At 40.6% G+C, this 10,634-nt stretch overlaps 1 protein-coding gene across 6 annotated transcripts in view; it reads left to right on the top strand.

Annotated features, from left to right (window-relative positions):
• Positions 1-1,652: 1,652 nt before the first annotated feature.
• Positions 1,653-10,634, top strand: part of elna (elastin a) — a 64,455-nt gene continuing 55,473 nt past the window's right edge. For 5 of the 6 annotated variants that reach the window (XM_008425622.2, XM_017308399.1, XM_017308402.1 and 2 more), the window contains exon 1: positions 1,654-1,948. In XM_008425622.2, the coding sequence (XP_008423844.1) occupies positions 1,873-1,948 (76 nt within the window). In that variant the 5' untranslated portion in view covers positions 1,654-1,872. Of the gene's footprint in view, positions 1,949-10,634 lie in introns of all 6 variants that reach the window. The other variant, XM_017308400.1, reaches the window with a different exon arrangement.

The raw sequence follows: 10,634 nt of genomic DNA, 5'->3' as shown, positions 1-10,634 counted from the left end.
TTGGAAAGCAGAACCCATTAGGCCGCATGCAACAGTCTGGTCCGTCAGGTCTGTGTCTGAGAGAGTAATGACTTTGGCTGCGGCTCTCGCCAATAAAAAGGACCTCTCTTCAACCTTCTCTGAGTTGAAATCCTAAATATGTGCCTCCAGGGAGAGCGGCCCGATGGACACTGACAGGTCTGTCAGCGGCGACGTGTCAGCGAAGGTCTTCACCATGCAAGTCATTGGTGCCTTTCACAGACGCTCACGTTCATACTGTATTTGGTCAACTTGGGACTCACATTTTTACACTCCAGCCTAATAGGTTGAGATAATACGGTTATTTTCCCTTTGCCAATTCAAACCACAAGACAGAACGAGGTGCGTGTGATGTCTTTGTAGAGTTTCTTTATGCGTCTTTGTGATCCCAAAGTAAATCACTTAACTGTGGACATCACAAATCATCCTCAGTGTTTCCTCGTTTACTCAAAGCAGGTGTTCTTGTTGGTTTTCATCTTCATCTTGGGATCTGGGTTACAGTCTGTGCTCTTTGGTTAGTGAGTGGACTGCAGCTGGAATAAAATGATCCACCTTAATCCAAGTAAGCTATTAGCAAAGGAATTTTAAGAATTGATTCTGTGATTGTTGTCAAAGCGGTGTGAGGTTCTATGTCGCACGGTTTACTGGAAGGGCACAGAAATATGTTACGACCAAAATTATCAACAAGTCTTATCAAAACAGAGTCAAATAGCTAGCGTTTGCTTAGCATCTCACTAAACCCCGCCACAAGTGTGTGTTTACATGGCTGGTATATATACACATGCTGCAGATGTTTGCATTTCAGCCACTCAAAAATGAGCATTGATTATCCACTAAAATGTGAGTTTTAAATGGAATCTGCGTGGTTTAATCGTTCAATGCCAAGGAAAACGGTTAAGCTGCAGAATAAAGGTATCACAAATTACAGGTTTTCCTTTAAAGAACCCAGGATAATCTAGTCTAATATTGGAGATTTAAATGTTTCACTTTTGGAAGTGAAACTGATTTTAGTCCAGATGGCATAAAAACTGTGAAATGAATCAGAAGCCGTCTCTGCATCATATTATTTAATGGTTTGGAGAATATAAAGACTGTTAAACCTAATTAGGTACATGTTTTGTCATCAAATGTTCTGCTGGAAAAACTGCCTTAATCACTTGCTGTTATAAGATTTCCAATGCATTTTTTTGTTGTTTTTTTTGTTTTGCTTTGTGGCAACTGTTGCCAAATGTGTTCATTTTGGGGATTTTTAAAAGAACTCAGCTATTTATGGAGTTGCTCACACTGCAATGCCTCGTTCTCAGTGTTTTTTATTTTTATTTTATTTTTCTTCACTTGCAGTAAAAAAAAAAAAAGTAAGAAAAAGTTTTGTTACTGCCTGTCAGGAGACGGTAATGAGAACCATAACAGACGAATGTTATTCTGGTATGCAGTTTGCTCTTCTTTTATATTCAATCTGACTCGTACAGATATTTCTGTGTATCCATGCAAATGTTTGGCTGACAGTTCAATTTATTGTGGATTGGGAGCACAGCGGTTGGGGTGCGTGTGTGTGTGCATGAGAGAGAGAGAGAGGGTGTGTGTGTGTGTCTTTTCCCCTCTTTTTCTTTCCTCGCTGGCAGCCGCGTCTCAGCAGTTGGCAGCAGTGACCAGAATAAAAACAGCAACACCAGACTCAAAGTAGGGGGGGGGAACAGAGTCGTCTCCCCTCTTGTAATGACACAGCGTCTCCCCCGTATCTTTTTACCTTTTTCACTCTACTTGTCCGCTCTTTGAGACCTCGGGGAAGAGGTAATTAGCTGGGAGAGAATAAAACCAGCTGATCGGGAGAGGGGTGGTGCATTCTGGAGAGAGATGGCTAACAGAATCGCTCTCTTGCTCGTCTGTGGAGTCGTCCTCCTAGCGTTGATTCAGTCCTCTCTTCAAGGAGGTAAGTGTGCAACAGGTGAACTCTGCAGGAATTTGGGCTGCATCAGTCACAGACTTAGCACAGGCACACTTTATGGATTTTTTTTTTTAAACAAACATTTCAAGCTTAAAGTGATCAAATTAAAGCTTTTCATTTTAATCTCATTTATATTCATGTTTTGTTTTTTTTGTTAAAATGCATTTTAATGTTTTCTCCTGTGAAATAAAAATTAAAGTTTAGTTTAATGGCGGTACTTTTTGAAATGCATTTTTCAAAGTGACAGATCAGCAGTAACAAGGTGACAAAAGGCAGTGAGTGCAAGTGGTGTCATTATTTTTGCTTCATATTTGCATCAAATATCTGTTGCTGCAGTTTTAGGAAAAAAAAAAAAAAGAGTGAAGATCTCTGCTCTCCCACGGTCACGTGAATCCAACCAGACGTCTGTGTCCAAAGATTTTAACTTGTTATTGGATCTTAAGGTAACTCCTGCACCAGATAATAATCCTGGCCTCTTGTCATGTTGTGCAATCTGAAGCTGGATTTTACTGCGTTGGTTCGTTACTCGGGCTCGTTTCTCATGGGTCTGCGCATTTTATTGTATCTCCCATACCCGAACTGGCTCTTGCACACACCTTTGCATGTGCATGTGTATGTTCACTTGGCCCCAGATCCCATCCTTAAAAAATGTCGGACTCAGAAGCTTCCAGCTGGCCTCTGTTTCTGTTCAGAGAAACCACACACAGATTGAATACACCCCCGGCGAGCCCCCTGGGTGGATCAGCTCGCTGCGAGGGTCGCAGAGAAAGCTTTGACTAGATAGTCTCTTGTTGGAGATATGAGAAAGTGGCTTCGAGTGCAGCTTGAAGTCACGCCTTATCTGTTTTAGACGGGAGAGGAAGAAGAGAGCGAGGCTGTGAGCATGCCTTTTCCTCCCACTATCATTCAGCTCTCAAGATTTGTTTTTCCTCCTCTGTTTTGCGTTGCTTTGATTGGTTCTCGGTCTGTGTTTTGGCCGAGAGTCTTGAAGTTATTCAACCTCCAAATGGAAAACATGTTAATCATCCGAGCTATAAATGCTGCCGTGAATCCCATCTTTCTTTCTTTTTTATTTATCAGCTTAAGAGTCACAGCTGTTTGTCCTCACTGTCCTCCAGTGTCCCAGCTGCTTTTTTCTGAAATGTAATTTTTCCAAAATAAATATTTAGTGAACCTACAGTAACGCTCTCCTCGTTCCAGTTGCCCCTTTTGATCAGCCCGTGTGGTGCATAATTTGCCGGCTGTCAGCTCGAAGATCGCGTCGTCTCTCTTTTATCTCGCCCTCTTGTACAACATTCATCTTTTGCATTCCATGTTTCAGCTGAAGTTTTGAGCTGCTGTCAGGTTAAATATGCGGCACGAAAACAGAAAAGAGCCAAAACATTTCAATACTGACTTTGGAGCACAACTTTGATCTCGAGCGAATATTGAATCCATATCTATCAAACATTTCTGCGAGGCTTAAAGTAGATCCATCTGTGCTTGCCCTTTAACCTGACAAAAATGCCTCTGTGCATGGTCCAAGGGTAAATTATCTGTGAGTAACATGAACCTCATTAACGCCCATTTAAAGCTCCTGGCCAGAAAACACCTCTTTATGTCTGAGAAATTCAGAATTGCGGTGTGAAGCCAGGACTGTCTGAAAGCTTTCCATCGACAAGAATAAATGAGTTATAGTCTTAGAGGAAACATCTGGCGTGTTTTTCGTTAATACATGTGCCCCCTCCCATGCTACTCGGTGTGTGTTTTGCTGGTTCCCTGAAACACTGCAGAATTTTAATTTGTTTTATTTTTGTCACACTGGAACATTGGAATATTTATGCAACTTTTAATACCGGACAAGGATAAACTGAGTAAAAATAAAATACAGTTTTCAAATTCAGATTTTATTTATGAAGAGGGAAAAAGTTATCCAAACCATCTTTACCCCGGTGTTAAATTAACCGATTAACCACATTTTCCTGCAACAATCATCTATCAGTAGGAAAAGGGTAATACTGATCTCACATGTAAATGATCCCAAATGCTTTTGAGAAAATATGCATGATGCTCTGGGCCTGTTTAACGTCTTCTGCTGCCATCCACAGATCTTTGTCTCAGCCGGGTTTTTGTTTTTGGACCATTTTAGACACAAAAGTTTGTTCTTTTATGTCGAGATTCTTAGGGTCTCTTATAATTTCTGCTTGTTGGCGTTGTTTTCGACCAGCGACGTCAAAGTCCGGTCCACATGGAAAAGTTGCAGGCCACCAGCTCTCGAGGACTGGAGTTTGACTCATGTGGTTTAGACTCTCTTTCAGGTTTTAGTTTAGTCAGGTTCTTGTTTCTTGCAGCATTTGTTGACTTCTCTCAGCACCTCCATTCATTTTGCATCACTGCTGGTGCTAGTGAAGCCCATTCACAGCTCCTAGCTCAACTGTTTGTATGAAACTAGGGAAACAGATTCTCCATTGAAGGAGAGCTTTTTTTAGTGCAGCTGGAAGCCAATTTGTCTCCTTTGGCTGTAGCCAGATCAGTTTATTATGTAAATCAGTGAAATTTGCTTGGCATTTATTAAGCTTGTTGAAAATATCTCTTTAGACTGGTGGACAAGCCTGATCGGTCCAAAAACATGAAGTAATTGTAAATCTTTTGCACCTGAATGATAGCCTTGATGCTCCAGGACTTTTTGGTAGCATGTTGTGAGCTTCTCCTTGGCTCCGCTCTCCCTGTTCTGCCACGCTAACAGGCCAGCTAAATCATTGAATGTGGCATTTACTGTATGGGTCCCATCACTCAACAGGTCCGCTCTGCTTTTAAAGAAACAGACCAACTGAGCCCAAGTTCGGACAGAACCCAGACTGTTCTCTCACAGTGAGGGTTTAATTTTGCTTCTTTATTGCTTGATCCACTAAAGCAATTTAATGTGTTTATATTGAGTGGCTTTGTGTGATTTTGTAGCATGATGACTTCATTCTGAACACATTAGGGATGATTCTGTTTGCTTTCAAGCACTGATTGAACTCCACTTGTTATTGTGAAAGTACTTTTTGTAGGTTTAGCCCGGATTTTCATAAGTGAGGTTCTCATGTAAGGATTCGGTTGCTAATAGCTCACTTTCCATAATTGACTCAATTGACATCCTCACTTTTTTTATAAATCCAGACTGGTTTCTCCGGGACTAAACTGCTGAACTATAAGAGTGGAACTATATGGTCATTTCTCAGGAGTCAAAGCTTGTTACTCACCTCAAAATTGTTCAATTTGAGCATCATGCAAGAGCAAAAAGAAACCAAAGCCAAATGCTAGATGCAACATGAGAATGAATTCGTCTTAGCTTTTAACATGGTAGAAATTTGGCAGGTTTTTAGCTTTAGTCACTCGTAATAAATCCGTTTTTATACAAAGTGAGAGCACAAAATAAAGCTTTTTGCTGCACGTAGTCAGCAAAGCCCAACTCTAACATGCAAACAGCTTAATTAACCGGTCAGAGAAGATGTCTTGGCAATAGAAATCCACTTACAACTTCATTCCCCTTGGACTAATAATCAACTTTAGGTTCTTGCAGAAACTAATCTGTGAATGCAGATGAGGATGATAAATAGAGATCTGTCGACTGCTCTAAAAATCTTTTGGCTCACTTCATAGCATCTGAGCTATCTGTTTAGGAGGGACATTTCCATCCACATTTATAGATTCACATCAAAATCTCAGCCAGAAGCGATTGCTAACATGTTGGCTAAAGGTTTCTCCTATCAAGTTTTTATTATAACTGCTGTGAAAGGTTTTGCAAGGATTACGCCACAGATTTATGAATGGATCGGTTGTTTTAATACGTGGTTCTTTTAATCCGGTCCAGTCCCTTCAAAAAATTAAATGGACAACTTTGTAACGTTTCAAATTCTCCCAGATTTCTCCTCCTGAAGCCATCGCTGTCACGACAATGTTTTGGCGAGGGGCGTTTCCATTGTTTTCCCTCATCATCGTCGGTGCTTCTAACACTTATCTGCGCAGCGTTTACTGTTTAGGCTTGGATAAAGTCAGTTTTAACGTCTCACAGTCATGTGTTTGGTCTGCAGTTAGTCTGTGCCAAATCCTCAAAGAAGAAGCACATTAACTCACCAAGCTGTGATCTATCAGAAGCAGACTCGCTGCAGTCTGGACTGGCTCCTGTCGGGAATGTTTTCATTCTCCTTCAGGCACTATTGATGTCCAAGATATTTTAAATTTAGAGACAACATGAGAAGATGTGAACACTATCAAACTTTTTTGGTTGTTGTTTTTGTTTTTTTCTGGCTGAATAAATACCAGTAACTGAAACCGTCCTCAGGGCTATTGATGCCCTCTAATAAGTCTGTCAAATTAATCACTACACACTTGAACTGTTTGTTCCACCAGCTTGTAGCGATTTCTCATAGTGAATGGTTATCTTAGCGCGCGGCTTTAAACAATTCTGTTTGGGGTTTTTTGTTGTTGATTCAGAAGACATGACATGCCTAATCTTGTAATGATTCCCTGTCAGATTCTAGAGGAACAGCTTCACTCAGTTCTTTGGAAGGCACAGAGTTACAGGATTTGCGTGTGTTTGATTCTTACTTCAGTGCTTTGGGGAAGCAGAGACAAGGTTGGACATGACCAAGAGAGAGATGGTGACGTAAGATAAAATTAATTTGTGAGATGCATTTGACATGTTCTTGCTTCATCCTTGCTATACAAATAGTGTAAAGGTGACAGTAGGTCGGCTTTGCCGAGTCTGGTACTACGGTAGCATGGTTACCTAAATGCACTGTACCTCGGATCGGCTGCGCCTCACACTGCAGCCTGAAGTGACCCTGTTCCAAGCTTTTGACGTAATGTGAACTGTATGTGATCTTTTCATGACAGTCCGAACAGCACATGTGAGATTGTTTTCGAATGCGACCCAGGCCACTTGCATATCCGATACGTATCCAATTCAAATGCGACCTAACGTCCAGGTCACATTTATCCGACCTGAACGTTAATTGATACTCGATAAATGTCACTATTCTGCGTCCTGATACGCGCAAGCGGGAGAAATTCAACTATGACGGACTATAATGAGTATAAAGTTGCTAATATGCTGCTCCGGTCTGACAACAACAACTTCAAATGTGTAAGCTAAGCTCCACCGTTAGTTTCCATGTTTACTTCTGCAAACACTGAGCACTTCTTCTTTTTGTGGCGGTCGGCAGAACGCTGACGCTATTGCGCCCTCTACTGTGCATGCAGGACACTTTCAGGTCGTTTGCCCATTCACACAGGAGAACACATACATGTCGCATATGTTTGGCAGTGTGAACGGTCACGACACACACAAAAAAATTGATTTGACAAAAAATCGGAATTGGGTCATTTCAGGCTGCAATGTGAAGGCAGCCAAAGTAATTAATCCGTTAAGCAGGATTGCTACAACGCCCCCCCCCACCCCCCACTCCCAAAAAACTCCCCAAAAACTCCCCAAAACAATCCGTTCCACAACCTTCGTCTCCTAGCAACGGCGGAGCGATACTTAACCCCTCCGCAACCACGTCAAACTGCGACACAACTAGTAAATAACACACACACACACACACACACACGCCCACACACACACACACACACACACACACACACACACACACACACACACACACACACACACAAAAGCACAAAGCAGTATTAATTTACATCGGTTACTTCGTCAACATGGCCTATGTGCCACATATGCATTGCATGTCAGACACGGACAAGATTAGTAAACACAAAATGTAGATTTCAATAGCTTTGTTATTAAGGAACAAAGTTATCCAAACCAATCTTATAACTGATTGTGACACCGTTGGCAGAAAAAGCGACCATGAAGAGCTTAGGATAACTAGGAACAGTGGCGCAACTACACATTATTCAGGTGGATGCGAAAACGTAGGTCCCCCCCAGGGAAGGAACGTCAGGGTGAAGGAGCGACGCTCACTCGCTGCGCCCCTATGCGTTGCATACCCTGCATACCCACTTTTTGCGCCACTGACTGGGAATAAACCTTTTACATCGCTTTGGAAGAATTTTAACCCACTATTTTTTTTCTTTTTTTTTTCATAACTGTTTTCATTCATTCGCGGTGTGGGGTATGGTGGTAGTTCACCATGAATTAATTTTTTATGTTCATATCAGCATTTCAACCACATTCAAATCCAGACACACTAAGCCACCACAAAAATTTCACTTCACTTTGCTTTTCTTTTATGTCATTCAAGGGTTGAGTTTCTGCTGTGCTTTGGACCTTTGTCCTGGTGAATAATCCAAGTGGTGCTTAAGCTTAAGGTCTCGAATGGTGATGTGGGACATTCTCCTTAAGAATAAGTTAGGTTTTGGCAGAGTTCATCATTTCAGATGCGTCTTCCAAGTCCTGAAGCAGCTGAGCTGCCCCAGACCTTCCCATGACCACGACCATGTTTGACTACTGGAATGATACTGATATTTCCTTTTTCTTTCTTCTTTTTTATACTTTATTCATAATTTCTCTGAATTAAACAACCGAGGCAGACAAAAAACAATATAACATAAACAAATAAATGAATAAAAACAAGACCAAACTGTCAAAACAGTCTGTCAGCCTGCTGGCTTAGTGATGAAAGAGGATAAAAATCCAAACTTTTCTGTCCAGAGTGCTTAATCGAGCCCAAGAGAGAGTTGAAGGGGGCAACAGGCAGTTCAGAAAACAATGTGTTTCAAACAGTGCACCATAAAACAATGCAAGTAAAAAGAAATATGATAATGACAATAACAATAAAAACCAAATCCAAATGGTCAATCATTTTATCCCATTTCTTTCTTTATATCTATTGAAAGGACACCAAACATTAAGAAACTTGTCTGACAAAGAGTATTGAATCTCTTCAAGATAAATACAGGAAACCATGTCATTAAAACATTTTTTGAAGCAAGAACGGCTTAGAGGATTTAAATTCCCTCACGATAAACTACTTTGTTACATAAGAGCTTGCTGTACAGACATGGGAAGAGTAAGAGAAAGTTTAAAGCGACACAAAACTATCAAATCAGCAGTCAGATGTCTGCCATGGACATTTCTATAAAATCGAAATGTCTTGCACCAGAAGTCGATAAGTTTAGGGCAGGAGCAAAACAGATGGTCCAGAGTCCCATCATCTGATTTACATTTGCCACAAGTTGGTGAGACACAGAGAAATAGTTTAGATTTGGAAAAGTGCAGCCAATGGATAACTTTGAATTAAATAGGTTGAGGTCTAGAACTGATGGATCAGGTTTTAATTCTTGACAAACTCATCTGAAATCTCACTTATCGGAAGTCCAGGCCTCATATAATGTGTTTAGAATGTGGGGTTGAACTGAAACGATTAACAAAATGAGAAATTAGCTTTTTAGAGGTAGGGGGCTTTTTTTTTTTACAAGCTCATAAAAGCTGTGCTGCTCAGGTTGGGTTTTAAAGTGAGGGAAGTGCTGCCTGACGGAATCACAAACCTGCAAGTATCTGAAAATGTGGCTCAAATGGAGACCAAATTTTGATTGGAATTGCATGAAGTAGGGGAAGTGATTACTAATGTGCAGATCCTTAATAACATCTATGCCATTATTTAACCAGTGCTTAAAGACTACATCCATTGTGCCAGGTTTAAATGCTATGCTCTGAAAAATGGGAGGACGGATGAAGAAATGAGGGAAACTAAGAACAATCCTTATCTGCTTCAGAATACTGAATGAATTTTTTTTTTTAGCACAAAATCAGTTGAAAATGTAAAGAGAGATTGGAAAACAGTGCATCTGCTAGAGAGAAAGCAGTAAGGGCAAAGCAGGAAAGGTTTTCATTCAGCGGCCAATTGGGCGATAGTGAGACATGAGGAAATGCTCCCTCCTTCCCTGAAGAGTTCCCCGAACGCAAAGGGCAATCGCATCTAAATGACTTTTATAGAATCCTATTCTGAACCCGTCTGGAGGATGTTCTGTTTCTGAACTGCTGCGTTACTTTCATGCCAGAGGCAACAGGGAGCAAACCTCCCAAATAATTTTGGAGAGATTTTTACACCCACTCATGGGGAAGATTTATGACTGTTCCATGTTTTCTCACTTCCTCCAGAACGATAACTGTCAGTGACTTTGTTTTTTTTCTGTTCTTCAATTTCTGTAGATCAGTGCATGAAGGTGTTGGATTTTAAGATTTTCTTTAGATTACTTCGTGTTGTTGCGCTGCCTATTTTAGATTATTTGTGACTGAACAGGCCATGTAGTTTTGTAGTTTGGACATGGTGTGGCTAAAGGAACTGAACCCAGTTCATAATATTACATAACATCATATTTTTATTTATTTATTTATTTATTTATTTATTTATTTATTTATTTATTTTACTTAGGGCCAGATTGGTATGGGCATCTTTATTTTCCTTAACAGTATTTTGTATTTGATCAGGTTGCGTTGGGTTAAAATTAGTTTGATCCGAACCTTTTACAAATTAACAAAAACAAACAAACAAAAAAGAAACAAAAAAAACTGAGGAGGGCAAAATATATTTTCCACATTTCTGTATACATGTGTCCCAACTCCACTAAGGGACAAGGGTGTAAAGAAAATGGATGGATGGATGGATGGATGGATGGATGGATGGATGGATGGATGGATGGATGGATGGATGGATGGATGGATGGATGGATGGATGGATGGATG

This window comes from Poecilia reticulata, linkage group LG13 (assembly GCF_000633615.1).
Source record: "Poecilia reticulata strain Guanapo linkage group LG13, Guppy_female_1.0+MT, whole genome shotgun sequence".
Lineage (NCBI taxonomy): Eukaryota > Metazoa > Chordata > Actinopteri > Cyprinodontiformes > Poeciliidae > Poecilia > Poecilia reticulata.
This window is presented reverse-complemented; position numbering and strand designations above follow the sequence as displayed.